Source organism: Peromyscus eremicus, chromosome 4 (assembly GCF_949786415.1).
Source record: "Peromyscus eremicus chromosome 4, PerEre_H2_v1, whole genome shotgun sequence".
Classification (NCBI taxonomy): domain Eukaryota; kingdom Metazoa; phylum Chordata; class Mammalia; order Rodentia; family Cricetidae; genus Peromyscus; species Peromyscus eremicus.
This window is the reverse complement of record NC_081419.1, coordinates 111,140,716-111,159,583: the sequence shown is the minus strand read 5'-3', so window position 1 is coordinate 111,159,583 and position 18,868 is coordinate 111,140,716. Positions and strand designations below refer to the sequence as shown.

General features: G+C 43.7%; 1 protein-coding gene across 1 annotated transcript in view; it reads left to right on the top strand.

Moving 5' to 3' along the window:
• Nucleotides 1–17,917: 17,917 nt before the first annotated feature.
• Nucleotides 17,918–18,868, top strand: part of Jag1 (jagged canonical Notch ligand 1) — a 34,907-nt gene continuing 33,956 nt past the window's right edge. Inside the window, exons 1-2 of the mRNA XM_059261508.1 lie at nt 17,918–18,033; nt 18,469–18,774. Of these exons, the coding sequence (XP_059117491.1) occupies nt 17,953–18,033; nt 18,469–18,774 (387 nt within the window). The 5' untranslated portion in view covers nt 17,918–17,952. The remainder of the gene's footprint in view (nt 18,034–18,468; nt 18,775–18,868) is intronic.

The window sequence follows — 18,868 nt, the reverse complement described above, 5'->3', positions numbered from 1 at the left end:
TAGGAAAACCAAAGCTGGCTATAGACAAAACATAAGGAGGAAATAAAAGGCTCTCTGAATAGGGAAGACAGGAGACATTCTCCCACATCCTCCTGTGACACAGAAACAGGAAGTGTCCCCCAAGGACCTCACCAGACAGTCAACCTCATGGGGCAGTCATGGCCGGGACCCTCTCTTTGGAGACTAAGACAGAAGGATTCAATCTGGGAATCCAAACAAACTTAAGAAAACAATAGGCAGGACCAGGAAGGAATGGGAATTATTTGTCTGTTTTTAATAGAATCCTGCCTTGAAATTGCAGCTTTGTGCTAGGGGAAAAAAAAAAAAATCACAGTTTTCTTTAAAGTTACACATGAACAGTTTCTGGCTTCAAAAGACAGAGATCAAAATAAACTCCAGCTGTTGCCTAAGAACCGCCCTTCTTTAGGACAGGAGAACCCAATGTAGGTACTGCAGGACTGGTGAGTTCCCAGCATAGGGCTGGAGAGGTAAGAGCAATGTGCACTTGAGGCTTCTCAGTACCAGAGGACTTGCAAATTCCAATTGGAGCTAAGATGCACTTGCTTATACCCAGCACTGAGCTGCTTTGATTTCTCCACATGGCCATCCATAGACATAGCCTCCAGTCACCAAAAAGCAACAATCTATCCTTGTCTCTCTCCCCGTTGGTAACCAAACCTCAAAAACCCAACTGCAGAACCTAAAAAGGACAGTGACCAAAGTGTCTTTGTTTGAACAGATCATTCAGATGGCACCTTGAAAAGATACCTGTACATGTTTCAAGTTCTATTTGGGGGGCCTAGAAAGAAGATGAGGTGGGCCCCTAACTAAATCCAACAGAACTTCATCTCAGAAGTTGGAGGTGGGTCCCTAACTAAATCCAACAGAATTTCATCTCAGAAGATGGAGAAGAAACAAAGGGATTCCTTGCTTGAAATGTCTGAAGACTAGAACTTCAAAGGAAGATCAACAGTGTGACAAGGTTGTCAAGAACATCAGTAGGAAGGGAATGTCTTTCTTCCGAAGTGTCCCCCAGATACAAAACAACTGCAAAAAGGAAAAGACGAGGAAAGAAAAAGCATCACTGTAACATAGACTTTACATTTGCAAAGTCTAATGATACATCTGACCCTTCAAACATGGCTTACCCCTTGGTATCTCATGTACTCAGGTAAGACGTAAGAAGCAGTGGACCTTCTGGAAAGGACATGGACATTATATATTCTATTTCCCACCAACTTGTCTCTAAAACAATGCTTGAGTCCTACCAAATAGAAGCTACATCTTAGAATAGGACATCAATTAACATCACCTAGAGAATTTATTAAAGTTTAATCCCATCCCCCAAAAGAGAAACAGCGGTCCATATTCAAGAATCCACTGCTCAGGGAGCTAGTAGGAAAGGGGAGACTAGGCTAAGAACTTTCAGAGTGTGGACCTCTAAGCAGTAGCAGTGGTGGTGGTGGTGGTGGTGGTGGTGGTGGTGGTGGTGGTGGTGGCGGCGGCGGCGGCGGCGGCGGCGGCGGCGGCGGCGGCGGCGGCGGCGGCGGCAGTGGCCCCAGGAAAGGCCTTTTGCCAAGCATACTCCTGGGCCCTACCTAAGATTTGCTGAGTCAGACTCTTTGAGGGTCACCAATCCATGTACAAAATTCTCAAGGTGATTCCTGCTTAGCTCTGATGCTTTGCGAAAAGCTAGAAGGATTTTATGGAACTATCTAGCAGCTCTCTGAGAGGCCAGCACTGGAAGGACTTTGTAAATTATAGGAAGACCACTTGAAAGAGGGCTGGTTGAAGAGACTGGGTGTCTTGGTCTTCAGAGTGAAATGAGAGGTTAGTAACTGCCTCCTGTGCCTTAGTCTGGAGACATAAAGCCCATAAGGATGCATGACCTTTGATCTCTGGAAAAACAATGGACTCTTCCTGCCACCCTTTTCATTTTTTCCTGTGGCAGTGAAAAGAATGGGCTCAAGGGCCTAAAGCAGGACCCAAGTAAGCAGAGGCTCTTCACCGGCCTCCTTGCTGGAGACAATCTTTACCTCAGCTGCCCCCTCATTAGGATCTGCCTCAAAACATACACACCAGGGTCCTCTTTCTCCTCAATCAGCTCACTTCTGTTTCCTAGGTGTACTCAGTCAAGCCCAGAAATTAATTCTCATTGCCAAATCTAACACCACCCCCATCCTTTCCCCTGTGGAAGCAAGTCTCTGTTACTCCTGTTCTAGATGCTTCCATTTCAATTCAAAATTAACCCAGTAAATCTTTTCATTGGACAATTATTGTATATATAAAACCTACTGCCCAAGCTTCTTGTTGAACTCTCTATCATCTATCTATCTATCTATCTATCTATCTATCTATCTATCTATCTATCTATCTATCATCTGTCTATCTGTCTATCATCTGTCTATCTGTCTATCTATCATCTGTCTACCTGTCTATCTATCTATCTATCCATGCTATATATGTGGCAGACTCTTTTCTCCATCAAGAGTCTCAGAGCTCAAATGCACCAATCATTATGAGGTTTATAAGAACTCCTTTTGGCTTATTTTCTTGGCTATTTTTCTGTATTTTCTTAGTTTCTGCCTATGTGCTCTCGGAAGTCAAAGGAGAACATTAGGTGTTCTAGTTTATCTTTCTGCACTTTATTACTTTGAGGCAGGGTCTCTTAATGGAACCCAGAGGTAGGCTGGCAGATGCCAAGCCCCAGTGATTCTCATGTGTCCAGGTCCTACAGCAGTGGGGTTGCAAGCACATCCGGCTACACCCAGCTGTCTGACACAGGTGTTGGGATCTTACCACATGTCGTCAAGCTTTAGAGGTAAACACTCATACAGTGACCTAGCTTTCTAGACCCTATTAACTTCTGTTTATTCTAAGTAAACTTCATTCATTTCCCTTAACTGAGATTAATTTAGGTCTCTATAGCATACTACTAACAACCACCATTAAGCTGATAAGGGGCATCTCAAACATGTAGAGAGCTTATGTGCCAAGAATCAAGCTAAGTTCTTTATTCACATTACTTGATTTTGCTATCCACCATAAAAGGATGAGACTATCATTGTATCCATTGTGCATATGGGAAAACAAAGGATAGAGAAATTATGGAGCTAATCAATGGCAGATCTGGAGTTTCCACTCAGGTCCAGTAAAATATTATTCTTGTAGAACAATTGTAAGATGCTTTTGCACATGGAACAAGTCCTTCTAAAGTGTCTCTCATTTGTTCTCATACCCCTAATACTCACTCCCATCCGAGTGCAAGAATGAGAGTGGCATTTTCTCAGTCCCTATCTTGGTACAATTCCACATCCCAGTGTGTTTATGAGTCCTAAAGCCTCTCTCATCCTACACTCCTGGGTGAGACACATTTTGGAGGGTCCCTTGTGTAAGAGAAGGTGCTGGTAAGGTCTGTAGCTAGAGTTTTCCTGCCTGGCCCACAGTCAGGACGAATCTCTATCACCTGCCAGTCCCACAGCCTCAGACCCGACCAAGTAAACACAGAGACTTATATTGGTTACAAACTGTATGGCCATGTCAGGCTTCTTGCTAACTGTTCTTACAGCTTAAATTAATCCATTTCCATTAATCTATACCTTGCCACATGGCTCGTGGCTTACCGGCATCTTCACATGCTGTTTCTCATTGTGGCAGCTGGCAGTGTCTCTCTGACTCAGCCTTCCACTTCCCAGCTTTATTCTCCTCCTTGTCCCGCCTACACTTCCTGCCTAGCCAATGGCCAATCTGTTTTATTTATTGACTAATTAGCAACACATTTTCCATACAGAACATCCCACAGCAAAGGTCATCCTTCTTCTCACTTGTTTTGTGCAGCCAAGTGCCAGGAGTTTCCACTGTGGCTACACGTTGAAAGATGTTAAACATCCTCAGTGCTCAGGCTACAACCTGGACCAATTAAATCAGGATCTCTTGGGTGGGGCTGAGGCATCAGCAATTTTTAGAGTTCCCCAGGTGATTTTATTGTGTAGCTAAGGTTGTCTGTGATGACTACAGGTTTAATGGTCCTGGTACAATTCTGATATATTTTTTTTACATACCCTATGATTACAAAGCTCTCTGGATGGTCTTCACATTTGGTTTTCTCCATATGCCTCCTGGGTCATCTAACATAAAGTAGAAGTTTAAAAAATATTACCCATGAAATGATAAAGATTTTTCATGAGGTTCTTATAGTAATCTTCCTTATAAGGAACTCACTCACCTTTAATTAGTCACTGGAGACCATTTATTCTCTGAATACTGCTTGGGTCCTGAAACAAGCCAAAAGGAATGTATTTTGTGTATGAAATTTCCTATGGTGTTTTATTTTTCTGAAACTGTAGAAACTAGGGAACTCTTATAGGGAACGTCTTCCAAGTCTGCAAGGATGTGGCAGGAGAGTCTAAGAATGTGTTGCTAATGACACATACCAGTGATTCTGGAATGTAAAGGAAATATTTGATGCTCACAGTATCCTATATCCACATTTTCAAAAATTAAATAATTCAGGTGGAAGCCAGCAATAACAGCGAGCTGGTCTGTACTCATAATCCCACTACTCTAGAGGCTGAGGCAGGGAGATCTGGAGTTTGAAGTCAGTCTGAATTACATAATGAGTTTGAGATTAACCTGAACTACACATCCAGACCCTGTCCAAATAAAAACAAAAACATCACTAAACCCCTAAAAGAACTCAGTTGCTCACCTATAAGACTTTACCCAGCGGGTAATAGCAAGTTTGAAAGCTATGGAGTTCCCCTCAAGCCATCTCCAGTTTACCTCTGGTCCCTGACTCTCTTTTCAGAAATGAATGCACAGGAAAAAAAAATCCCAAGTGTCACTTTTCTCAGAAAACTTTTGCACTGTTGAACAGGGGTGAGGACTCATAGCTTCTAGATTAGAGAAGACTTGGTATCTTGAATAGAGTGTCAAATCCTGTAACATTTCTCATCTCCTTTCTATAATATACAAATTAAGCCCAGGTTTACCTTGGCAGTCAGTACCTCAGGGAGAGAAAGGGAGCGGGGGGAACAGGAGCATGAGAGGATTTTCATGTGGATTAAATGAAATGAATAGCTTTCAGGTTGATACAGGGGCTGAGCTGGGACAGGGGACTGTCCCTGCAGCTGCCAGATGAAGGACAGAAGAACGAAATTGCTAGAGCTCTGTTAGTGGTATGTGTGCTGAGGATTGATCTCAGAACATTTCAATCTTTTCGGGGGTGGGGGGGCTGCTCTCAAAGTCATATTATCTGGCCACAAGAGTGATGTTTGGGCGGGGAGAGGTGGACTCAAAGCCACCAGCAAGCAAGAGTCCATGAAGACCTCAACAGATAGAGCTAGAGGGGGTCTAGCAAAAGAAATCCAGCTTCTCTAGCTTTCCTCAAACCTGTGACTTCAGCATTTTCTTGGGTGGCTCTTGTTCATGGTAGATCCTCACTGAGGTCCCCAAAGTGAAATGTGTCCAGTGGTCAGAGGCCAATAGAGCTCAGAAATAGCACTAATAATGTTGCTAGGATGAATGCTAAATGGTGTAGCCATTGGGAAAACAGTTTGTCATTTTCTTACATAGGGATCAAATAATCCCACTTCTTGATACTCATCTATGAGAAATAAAAATGTATTTTGTTAAAGCAAAAATCTGTGCATAAGTGTTGCTAGCAGTTGTATTCATTAAAAATAAAGGATTAAATGCAAAGATCTCTCAATTGGGGATAGACAAACTGTGGTATTAGCATATCATTCAGAAATTTAAAAGGATAGAACTTACTAACAAATGCAAAAAAAATGTGAATCATAAGTACATTCTGCTGAGTCAAAGAGTCTGACTCAAAAGGCCACCAATTTTGTGGTTCTATTCATAGGACATTCTAGAAAAGGTAGAGCTATAGAATCTAGAGGGTAGGACTGTTACCTAGGAGCAACATGAGGTAATTGGGCATGATGGGAATGTCCTGTGTCTGGACTGCATTTGTCAAAACTCACAGAACACTACACCAAGAAGAATTTCAGATGGGTCTGGTGGCAAAGGACTATTCTATCAACTTGTGAGGCTGAAGCAGAAGGTCCTGTCTGGACTACAAAGTGAATTCAAAGCTAGCCTGGGCAGTTTAGTGAGACCTTGTCATAAGAATTTAAAAAAAAGAAAAAGAAAAAGGACTAGAGAGCAGGATCAAGGGTTACGCAATCAGGTAATGCCATTCCACAGTACTCAAGTTCCATTCCCAGTACCCATGTTGGGTGGCTACAACCAACTGTAACTCCAGCTCACAGACATCTGTCTGGACTCCAGGGGCAACTGCCCTCATGAATGTACACACACACAAACACACACATTTTAAAGATAACAATTTTTTTAAAAGGCTTGGAATGTAGCTCAATGGTAAAACACTTGCTTATAGCACACATGAGGCTTTAGGTTCATTCAACCATGCAGTACAGGAAAAATAACTACAATGGAAAGATTTATAGGCTTTCTTGTTTGATTGTTTGGCTGGTTATTTTTTTGAGACAAAGTCTCACTATGTATCCCCAACTGGAGTTCTTGAAGGAACACCAAAATAGCCTCTAACTCATCTTGAGCCACATGTATGTGCCTCCCAAGTGTTGCTTAAAGGCCTGAACCACCAAACCAAGCTCAATGAGGAAAAATATTAACATGTAAAATTGGAAAATAAACCAGCAACAGGTTGGAAATTAGAAAAGATATAAAAAAGAGTTTTAAAGCTTGTAGACCTTACAGTGTTTTCACTCTAATTCCAGACCCCAGTTTGGTTTTGATGGTAATTAGGACAAAGATTCCTTTTGCATGCCTCTGAAGTGAACAGAGACTCACCTTCTCCCCTTTTCCCTGGAGATCAAGATAGCACACAAGCAGGGTTTCTCACTCTAATGGTCTCAGCTCCATGAAGATTATATGGTCCTGGAGCACCTTTATAAATTCATTCTTTTGATATGAAATCTCTTTCTGTTCCCTGTTCAAACTGAAAAAAAAAAAAGAAAAGAAAAGAAAGGCAAATTATCTTGTGTGTGTGATCTGATTAAAGTATTATTTAGGACCTCTGTTTTCTGCCAATGGACATCCAGGGTCTGCACTGGTGCTAATAGGATTGAGAACACCACTTTTACAAGCATGATCTCAGTATCACTGAGGAACTTGTGAGAAATGCAGAATCTAACCTTGGGCCTGCCCTCCTCCTATAGAATAAGAATCTGCATTTTAATAAGGTATCCACAGGGTTTACCTGCAGATTAGAGTCTAAGAATTCTTGCTCTAGATTTAATTGTCCACTCTAATTGCATAATAATCTACAGCCTTCATAGCTACTATGAAAAAAATAAGGCCCTTGACTCTCACTCAACCTACCATGACATTTACCCCACTGACTATTAGCTATGTAACTCTATGGAAGCAAGTAGGTATACAATGGTATGTCCTTTCTGAACCTCAGCTTCCTGTCTGTAACATGGGTATAGTTATAGTGTTGCTGTGGGGTTAAATTAAACAAGAAAACAACACTATTATACTTCACAACTGACCCAGGGTTACATGCCTCAGTTGTCTCACTTTATTCTTCAATGAACCCAGACTGCTGAAAACTGGTTGGGAGAACACTGAAGCCAAATCCCCAATCAGGTCAGCCATTTGAATGAGTTAAATGGTCTGGGATGCGCATGGCCAGAGGGAGAGGCAAATGGCTTGGTAATTGTCCACTTTGGGAATTAGTAGATTGGCAACTTTCAGAGATTGGTCTTTACAGTAAGACCTTGTTAGCAATGTAAATTCTAGGATGCTACCTCAGACTAACTAGAAATTCTGTACTTAAGCTTCACAATCACAAGCCTTCCCGATGACACTTCTACATGCTAGTAGGGCATTATCAATAATAGCAAACCGCTGAATTGTCTGCTTTCATTTAAGGTCTTTTATAAAGAAGCAATACTTAGAAAGATTTACTGAATTCCTAAGCCAGTCCTTCTGCTTCTAGGTTACTGGTTTTAAGTGTCAGTATTAAAACACATTGGTGTGTAAAAACATGTCTACTTTTGTTATGATGTATATTGCCAGCCATCTACAACAGATTCATTCAACAGCTGGTAATCGTGTTTCTGTTATATGTCAGGCACTGGTCCAGACTCCACTAACAGAATAAAACTCACTTAAGTGATACAATCATCACTTGTAATTGGTTTGTTAATCAAAAACACTGGCTAAAAATGGAATCATGAAAGATGATACACAAATGCTTCACTTCAACAGAAAACATGCAAATTGATATTTGTCTGCCCGTTTTTTAAGCTAAGATTTTTTTTTTTATTTACATTGGTAGGATTGCATGTAATCACATAGGTAACACATCGTTTTTTTAGTATTCATTCCTTAAATTGCAATGAAAGTTAGACCCATAGAAAACAGTCAGAATGCAAACTCTGATCTCTATTTTTAAGACATTTTCAAGTCAGTTAAAGTTGTCTTGGTCACGTTTATTCAACAAGAATCTACTTTTAGCTACTCATATTTGTTTTCCTCAAGTTATATTTGATTTAGTATGCATGGAAGCAACAGCTCTCTTTTGGCACACTTATTCCATCAGTTTATGTAACATTGCCTGGAATGATGTAATTACAATAACAAGTACAGGTTGGGAACCCACCCAACTGATGATTGGAAAGTTTACCATCCTACCCCTCTTTATAACTGAATTGCACAAGAACATGAGAACTCAGTCTATTGACTGTAAGAGTTCTCCATGCTGTGGGAGAACACACAGCATGTATTACAGGAAGGACAGAGAGCTTCGGTCAATCACCTGATTAGTTTAAAACTTTGGTTACAAAAAGTTTAAGTCAAGATTTGTTGCAGAGAGGCCTGAAAATAACTTAGAGACACTGAGCAGAGCAAGTCTATAGTAATGAGATTTTAGCTCTTATTCTAGTTTGCTGAGTCAAGTAGAGGTTGCTAAGTTCAGTTTGGTTACCCTAAGCTGCATGTAGCTCTCAGAGGCTTATTAGTGACAATGATCTTTCTTTGGAAGGTTAAGAGCTGACACTTTGCAGCTCTGCTTGGTTTTGTTTGTTTCTTTCTTTTTTCAAATTTCACCCACAGAGGAAGGCTCTGTTGCCACAGTAATGCTACCCAACAAACCAGCTCTAAACTTATCTTAAAAGAACCAGTTGTTAATTCTCACAAGAGTATGAGTTGACTGGAAGGTTCTGCTGACCAAGATCCATTCAGCTGACCTCAGCTGGGCTTGTTCATTTGTCTACAACTATCTTCTGGTTGAGAGAGAGAATGGCTGGTCATGGATGAGCTTTCTATAGAAAGAGCAGTATAATCAACCTAATATTGGACATCTGTGCTGAATGTATGTTAGATTAGGGCTTCTTAAACATTAATGTGCATACAAATCACACAAGGATCTTATATAATTGCAGGTTCTGATTTAGAGAGTTCTGGAATAAAGACCTGAGATTTCCAAGACTCTATGGTTTTTTGGTTTTGTTTTGTTTTGTTTGTTTGTTTTTTTCAGACAGGGTTGGAAACTCATTAGGTAGCCTGGACTAGCCTTGAACTCTTAATCCCTTTCTTGAGTCCCACAAGGCAGGGATTATAAGTAGATGTCAGGTATATGCCAATAGTGTTGATTCTAAGACTGCATTTAGAGGAGCAAGGGTAGAGTATGATAAAGCTTGCTGCTAGGTACTCTTTGTCTGTGGACCTGATTCCTGAAATTCCCCAGCACGACCTCCCAGCCACAGCAGAGAATCTCTTGCTCTCCTCTTCTTTTTACAATAGTCCAGAGAAACCTCTGTCTGATTACCTTTGATGGCAAGGACTCACTGTACAGTGGCTGGTTACAGAAACAAATTTTGTCTTTCTATTGAGTTAAAAGTCAAATTCCATGCAACCTCCATCCACCAATCCCAATATGCCATTTGCAGCATTTCAAGTCATCTCCTTACTTGTCAGCCTGTCTAACATAGTAGGGGGGCCTCCTTTCCCCTCTTTCCTAGTTGGACACTCTCCTAAGTCCTTCAGCTGCTCTACTTAAAGGTCTTCACATTAGGACCTTATGATGCCCTTTCCCAGGCATGGCCCAGTAGGTTAGTATTACACTGAGACATGGTATCCAGTATATATCCAAAAGAATTGAAAATGGGGTTAAAAAAAGATACTTTTATACCCCCCCCAAAATAGAATTATTCAAAACAGTCAAATGGTAGACACAACTCAATTGTCCATCTCAAGAGAATGCACCCGGGCGGTGGTAGCGCACACCTTTAATCCCAGCACTTGGGAGGCAGAGGCAGGCGGATCTCTGTGAGTTCGAGGCCAGCCTGGTCTACAAAGCAAGTTCCAGGAAAGGCACAAAGCTACACAGAGAAATCTTGTCTTGAAAAAGAGAGAGAGAGAGAGAGAGAGAGAGAGAGAGAGAGAGAGAGAGAGAGAGAGAATGCATTTTAAAAAAAGCATAATTCAAACACACAATGGAATCAGCATTAAATTATAGAGAACAGGGGCTAGAAAAATGATTCAGTGAGTAAAGTGCAATTATGAGGACCTGATTTCAGAGCCTCATTACCCAGGTAAGGCCTAGATGTGGTGATACATGCCTATAACACCAACACTGTGTAGGAAGACAGAGGAATCCCCAGACATGGATATCCAATCTTGTTAAATCATGAGTTCATCATTCAGTAAGAGATACTCTGTTTCAAAAATAAACTAGAGAGAGATGTATTAAGGTACCCAATATCAACTCCAGCCTCTGAATGTGTACATATGGGGACATGGACTTGCATGTACGCTCGCTCTCTCTCTCTCTCTCTCTCTCTCTCTCTCTCTCTCTCTCTCTCTCTCTCTCTCACACACACACACACACACACACACACACACACACACACACACACACACATACTTTCTTTTAAAAAATGGAGATTAATTTTTCTTTGTTTTACAATAATTACCAGAATGGAACCCGTGTCCTTGTGTATGTTAAGCAGATATTCTACTGATGAGCTACACCCCAGTAGAGGAGGAGAATCCTAACACACGCTGCAATGTGCATAGACCTTAGGGACATTTGCTAAGTGAAATCAGAGATAAATGCTGTATGCAGCCACTTTATGTGAAGTACCTAGAGACAGAGAGTTAAATGGTTGTTGCCAGTTGCCCAGGGGAAGAGGAAAGACAAAGGGAGTTATTTAATGGGTTGACTTTCAGTTTTGCAACATGGAAAGCTTTTAGAGATTATTGCACAACATCAATGCTCTAAACACCATCTAACTTAAAAATAGTTCAGTATGGTAAACTTGGTTATGAGTACTTTACTACAGTTTAAAAACAAAATCTAGCTTCCAGACCAGAGACGAGTCTTCCAGAAATATTAAAAGGCTAGTAAAAAATATGCAGGGACTATGGTTGTTGCTTGCTTAACTGCCAACCCCCTATATTTTTAGTAATGTAGCTCAGACCATGGGCAAATTGCACTATTAAAGCATGTTACATGTGTGGTCTAGTAAAAAAAAGAAGCCCCTAAGTTCCTCTTCACAGAAATAGTTGATTTCTCTAGTTTCTAATTGGCTTTAAGAAAAATATTGTTAGCCGGGTGGTGGTGGTGCACGCCTTTAATCCCAGCACTTGGGAGGCAGAGCCAGGCGGATCTCTGTGAGTTCGAGGCCAGCCTGGGCTACCAAGTGAGTTCCAGGAAAGGCACAAAGCTACACAGAGAAACCTTGTCTCGAAAAACCAAAAAACCAAAAAAAAAGAAAAATATTGTTACTTTAGTGCATAAAATAATAATCTTTTGGAAAGTAATTTCCTTCTTTGTTGTCATTTAAATTTTTTCTATGTTTTAACTTTATGGACAAAGGAAATAGGAATTTTGCCACTGTCCTGAAATAATTTCTGAATGATGCTTATAAAAAAAATCTATGTATCAGCAAAGCTGTATTATGGCTAGCACTGAAGATCTAGACATTTATAATGGGTCAGTATTTCTATGCTCACTAATATTTGTTTAACCATCCTTAAGCATTCTTGTAATAAAACAACCATAAAAATGATTTACCTTCCAAATGAAAAAATTAAACATAAATGTTACAATCATCCAATTTTGATATTCTTAATAACTTCTAAATCGGAGCATATATCAGTTAAAGAGACCATTGGCTTGAGAACAGAAGTGTCAAACACAGACACAGAGTTGTAATTTATTGAGAAACATTAACCCAAACATGAAACACTGTGACCATTGGCAGGTGTAATCATTTTTCTTTGACACTCAAATTTACATGTTTTGGAAGTTTTCCCAGATAACTCAATATATTCAAGTCTCTTGTTCTCAAGTTCCAACAACTTCCCTCTCTCCCTAACTCTCTTAGATGTCGAGGTAGATTTCATTCTGTACTTCTTTGGGAAAACTGCCTGCAATCGAGGTGAAAACACACTCCCAGCATTCACTGGGCTATGGCAGTGTTCAAATGCTACGCTTCTGGAAGTGTAATTTTCTTTGGTTCCTTTTAGGAGGTGCAAGGTTTGTAAGAGGATTTAAATTGGCCAGTCACACCTATGGCTCAGTGTGTGAGCAAAGGACTCCAGAATTTCTATGACTGAGGTGTCATCCACAGTCCAGGCATCTCCTTACATCAGTGCCACCGAGAAGGACCAGTGAACATTTCTAGATGTTTTGTGAACATACAACTTGACAGCAACAGAATATTTTCCCCTCAAAGACCCAATTCTAAGAAATAAAAAGTATACTTTATAAGCAGGACCATTTCTCCCCATAGCTCCAAAAGTGATAAACTATCACTAAGAACATTGAGTCCTAAGGAATGAAGTAGAGACATCAGTCCCATGCTGCCTAAGTTTTGCGTCTTAGGTTTAGAGTGATTTTCTGTGATTGGTTTGTTAAAGAAAATGTGGAAACATAACTCTGTTCACCTTGACAGTGAGGGTGAGGCACAACTAGGCCAGGGCAGGCAAAAGTATAATATCCACCTAAAGCCAGACCAAAACAAAGTTTCAAATAGCCTCATACTAAATTAGTCTTGATAATGCAACAGACTTACAGTTTTGGTTTTCAAAAGAAAATTAATTCAGCTTTTTTTGTGTATGTGAAATGAAGCTTTGGAAAAATGTTTGTGCTTAATTTATGCTTGAGGGGGTAAGCTCATGGCTTATTTATGATTGCTGTGGGAACTATTTTACTTTAACCTGACTTTTAATATTTCATGTGTGGTCCACCCTTAAGTGGTAGGGGGTTTTCTATGCACAATTCCTTGTAGTGAGGAAGAATGAGAATAATCCAGGAAGACAATCTTATATGGAGACGTTGTACTTACCTGGAGAACTGACTGGGCAGAATTTCTAGGAACCTTGACCAGGAGTCTGAAGCAGTAACCCATTATAGGACAAGAGGATCTTCCAGGACATAGAAGTCTTCTTTGCCTCTATTGAAAAGGGACAGGGAGATATTATATCCATAGAACAGGACTTGAAAAGATGCATTAACTTTTCTGCAAACAGGGAGAGAGAGAACCTTGAGAGATATAGCTCAGCTGTTAAGATCACTTGTTGCTCTTTCAGAGCACCTGAGTTCAGTTCCTAGAATCCAGTGTGGCTGACAGACATCCATAACTCCATTTCCAGGGTATCTGATGCCATTTTATAACCTCTTCAGGCACTAGGCATGCATGTACTACACACACACACACACACACACACACACACACACACACACACACGTTAACCAGACATATACATAAAACATATTTTAAAAACAAGATAAAAGATTTTAAAGGGCGCATTATATATTCCTCTTTAATTCGGACTATTTACTGCAATGAAGAAAAGAATTAGAAGGACAAGTAATCGGGGAAAAGAGCCATGGACTTTGGTTACTACCTCCATCTACACCACCTCTAATCCTTGAACATGAATGCTTTGCTCTACCCTGCTGAAGTCCAGGATTTGGGTGGTTTCTGCCATGTTCTTGGAACTTTGGATAATAACAGGTATACCAATAACAATTTCCTCAACATTTTATAATTGACATTTCGAAGAGAAATTTGGAGGAATTTTACAGTGAACAAGTCTATTCCCTAGATTCATTGGTCCCCTTCTCCTGCCCCCTCTCTTTTCATTCTTCTGTCTTGCTGAGATAGGATCTCAGGACATAGACCATGCTGGCCTTGAACTCAAAGTCATCCTCCTCCTTCCCAAGTGCTAGGCTCTAAGACTTTATTGCTTTCTTTAGGCAGTATAGCTAGCCACCTAGCCATTCTCTACTTTTTATGCATTTAAAGTTACATTGTAGGTCTCATTTCAAATATTTCTAAATGCTTTTGTACTGATATAAGTAATGTGGGGGGGACTCTCAATCTTTCAATCTCTCTCTCTCTCTCTCTCTCTGAACAAATAATGAATGGCACTGGTTTCAAATGTGCTTGTTAGTGAAAGTTGATAATGCGCACACCTGTGTCACCCAACTCCTTATTAAGACACAGATAGTAGCCTTATCTCACGCTCAGGAAAGCATCAAGCACATCAAATCTCCAACCACCCACCACCCTTCCCATACTTCATTTTTCACCTGAGACTAGTTTTTCCTGTTCTAGAGCTTTGTATAAAGGAACTCATACATGTTGTACTCTTGGTGCTGGGCTTATTTCCCTTCACGTGTTATTCTTTAGATCATCCCTGCTGCTGCATGCAACAGTTACTTCTCAATAAATATTGATTAGCTGATTCTTATCAGTGTTGACTAAGGATTTCAGTTGATTAAACGGTTTAAAATACAATCATTATAACTTGAACGTCTCTTGGTAAGCCCTATGGGAAGTCAGTACTCTTCCTTGATGATTCAATAAAGGTGGGGTACATTTTGTGGAACAGAAATTGAGGCATCATCTTTAAAAAATTACAGAAGCTATCCAAACACATGCAGCGGGTCCTAGGGTAACTGGCTCTGAGCCCCTCCTTTCTCTCAGGGGTAAGGGTAATGGCTAAGTGGCATTTTTCATGGCAATGTTTTCTGGACTATTCATGTACAATTGGAAAGCAAAGCCCGAAGGCAGGCTATGGCTTGGCAAGGGGAAATGTCCGTATCTGAATTCTGTTTAGTAGTAGTTCCCCATTCTCTGGTAGGGGCGGGTGATCAAGGAAGTAGAGGACAGAGCTTCCACCCAGAGTCCATTGCAGTAAACGTAACTAGCTTCTTGGGGGACTCCCGGCTCACTGGAAGAGCCCCAAGTGAAATTTTTCAAAAGAATCCCCTGTAAGTCAAAACTGTCTTCCTCAAATATATGCCTTCCCAGGCTCAGAAATGACTAGGGGCTCTGTGCTATTTGCTGGGAGAGTTTGGTATTTATTAGTGATTTGACATTCCTGTTAAGTTATATGGGTGCTTTTCACTACTCAAAACTACTGTATTTCCTATTAAAGAAGTGAGCTAAACCACCGGTGCCCAGGTACTGATCTCAGCTTTCATGAAGCCAAAATTGTTACTAGCAGGACAATTGTAATCCCAGGTAGCAGCTCTTCAATGTAACTCAGGTGGCTGGCCCAAAAATTCTCAAGTAAAATGCCTAACTCTACAGCCTCTTTCCAGGTGGCATGGACTATTGGATACAGCTTTAAACTTGAAGACAGCTTTAGACCTTAGAACCTCAAGGACTGTAAACTCTAAGACCACTCAAGCCTTTATGGCCTGTGCAGCTTTTTTTCACACAGCTTTGTTTTAAAACCATTATTGAGCACCCTAACTTGGTGAAGAGAGGTAAAAGTGAGGAGCTGAGTGAGAAGTGGGGACTATTGTTTCTGGAAACTTTAGTGGGTAAAACCTGCATTGGATTAAGATTGGCAACTGGATGCTTTGCGTTAGTGATAATTGGTGGAAAAGGGGGTGGGGATATTGAGGAATGCTCAGGTGTCTGCCGCCTGAGCCAGGTGTTTCTATGACCAGTTGCAAACTCATTCTGATTTTGGCTATGTGCTTCCCAATTATGTATTAAGTTCCCCAGGAATGATCAAGATGGGGCTCACTGCCATTAAGAAATCACCGTTTTCAGGTGATTAAAACGCCAATATTGCTGAACTATCTTTGGTAGCCTTGAACCAATGTACCGATCAGCTTTCTTGACCCCACCAAAAGGTATCTGGTACTGTCTATACTGGGCCTCTTTAAATGTAGATCGCCACAATTATCTATTTTTATGTTATCATAATTCAGCATGTTGGAAAGTATTTTTCCCTTGACCCATCAATGCCCTTTGTCTAACAGAGCGCGAAACTGATCCAGGAAAAGCCACACTTTTCTTCATGGCAGGCCCAACTCAAGGTATGAAACTCCATTCGTCCCTCAAGTCCTTTAATGGAAATCTGTATTCCTTAAGAGTTCCGTTTAGACCCAGCTGGAAAGAGGCTGGCAGAGGCTTCAGCCAGCCTGTGGGTTCCCTTTGACCTTGATTATGAGCAGGAGTGTCGCTGCTAATTGCAAGGCCTAACTCAAGGTGGAAAATGGCATCGGTTTCCACATCACCCAGGAGAAGCCAAGTTCTGTGTCCCGCGACAGCGGTAAGGTTCTATTCGGGAGGCGCCTCGCCACCCAGAGAGCAACACGGAGGCCGCCTACAGGTGCAATCCCGCCACTGCGCGGGAACGGGAGGCTGGGGCAGCCCTCCGCGACTCTGCAAGCCCTTCCCGAAGCCTGAGCAGAGCCCCCGGGTGCCCGCCGCCCTCTCCCCCTGCTTCCCCACGCCTCTGCCCTGGTGCGGTCTGGAAAGGAAGCTGGGAGCCCTCCGAGGCTCCACGGACTGAGATTTGGGAAGGGATGGCGCGCGGCCGAGGCTTTCCCTCGAATTTGCGGCAAGTCTGGCTCCGGGAAAGTTTTTCAAAGTTCCCAGCAGCGTCTGCCTAGGTCGCCTCTGCGGGGCGAGCAGACGGCGACAAGCGCGCCAGTCTCGCCGCCGCCAGCACAGAACTCTGGGCTCGCTCGCTGGGAGCGGCCCGGGTTCCCGGCGGGCAGGCCCTCCTCCCGGGGCGAAAGCCGCAGCTGACGCAGGCGGCTCGGAAGGCGGAAGCCGCCCGCCCCAACTGCTCCGGCCGCACCGCGGCGCCTACACCTGGGGCTTGCCTGGGAGCTCAGGCCGCGCACCGAGGGGGCGGCCCGGCGGAGGCACTCCGGGCGTCCCAGAGCCACCGGCTCCTCCACGTTCCCCCCGGGTCCTTCCATCCTCTCGGCCCGAGGTCCCCAGGGCAGTGGTTTGCGTGTGGGGCCCCCCGGACGGCAACGCCACCCGGTACATCCCGCAGCCCCCCAACCCCTTCTAAGTTCCTCCCCTCCCCATCAACCGGGAGGAAAGGGGCGTGCCCGCTAGGGGACACGCCCCTTATGAATATTAACAATCGCGCATGCGCCTTGTTCCGCGTGCTGGGTAGAGGTGGCCAGCCTGAGTCGCGGCTCCCAGACGGGCTCTCCGGGTCCCTCTCTCCGAGAGCCAGGCGGGCACGCGTCATTGTGTTACCTGCAGCCGGCCGGCGAGCTAGGCTCAGGTTGTTTTTTTTTTTTCCCCTCCCTCCCCCGCGTTCCATGCAGCTGATCTGAAAGGGAATAAAAGGCTGCGCATAATCATAATAATAAAAGAAGGGGAGCGCGAGAGAAGGAAAGAAAGCCGAGAGGTGGAAGAGGAGGGGGAGCGCCTCAAAGAAGCAATCAGAATAATAAAAGGAGGCCAGCCTCTTTGCCTTCTGGAACGCGCTGCTCTTGAAAGGGCTTTTGAAAAGTGGTGTTGTTTTCCAGTCGTGCATGCTCCAATCCACGGAGTATATTAGAGCCGGGACGCGGCGGCCGCGGGGGCAGCGGCGACGGCAGCCTCGGCGGGAGCACCAGCGCTAGCAGCGGCGGCGGCGGCGGCGTCCGGAGTGCCCGCGGCGGGCGGCGCAGCGATGCGGTCCCCACGGACGCGCGGCCGGCCCGGGCGCCCCCTGAGCCTTCTGCTCGCCCTGCTCTGTGCCCTGCGAGCCAAGGTAGGAGTCTCTCTCGCTCTTACTCCCCGCACTCTTCACCCTTCCCTTGTAGCGTCCTGGACGCGGGCGGCTGTGGCTCCTAGAGCAGGCTCCCAAGTCCTTGGGCACCAGGCTCCCTGACCCTGACTTTTCATCCAAGAGGCTGCAGTGGGTCTGGGAACGCCGGCTCCCCAGATAAACTCCAGGCGGAGTAGAATACGTTCATTACGCTCTTGGCCCCTCGGGGCAGTTCTCCCATTTTTTTTTTCTCCCTCGCACTTAGTTTTTATGCCCCTGAATCAGGTCAAGCCCTGAACCTAGTTTTGCAAAATTATTTTCACTTGCCGCCGAGGAGTCTTCGCCGCTTGGGAGTGGGGGTGGGGGTCGCAGGGAGTCTCCACCTCCACCTCGAGAGAAAAACTTTCTCATGAATTGACCCTCCTTCCTCGCCGGCAGGTGTGCGGGGCCTCGGGTCAGTTTGAGCTGGAGATCCTGTCCATGCAGAACGTGAACGGAGAACTGCAGAATGGGAACTGCTGCGGCGGCGCCCGGAACCCCGGCGACCGCAAGTGCATCCGCGACGAGTGTGACACGTACTTCAAAGTGTGCCTCAAGGAGTATCAGTCCCGCGTCACAGCCGGCGGACCCTGCAGCTTCGGCTCAGGGTCCACTCCTGTCATTGGAGGCAACACCTTCAATCTCAAGGCCAGCCGTGGCAACGACCGTAATCGCATCGTGCTGCCTTTCAGTTTCGCCTGGCCGGTGAGTGAACGACTCCCGGACGGAGTCGAACGCGGGCGGAGCTCTGTATTCCCTTGAGAAGGATTTAATAGCCCCTGGCTTGAAACTTGGCGCT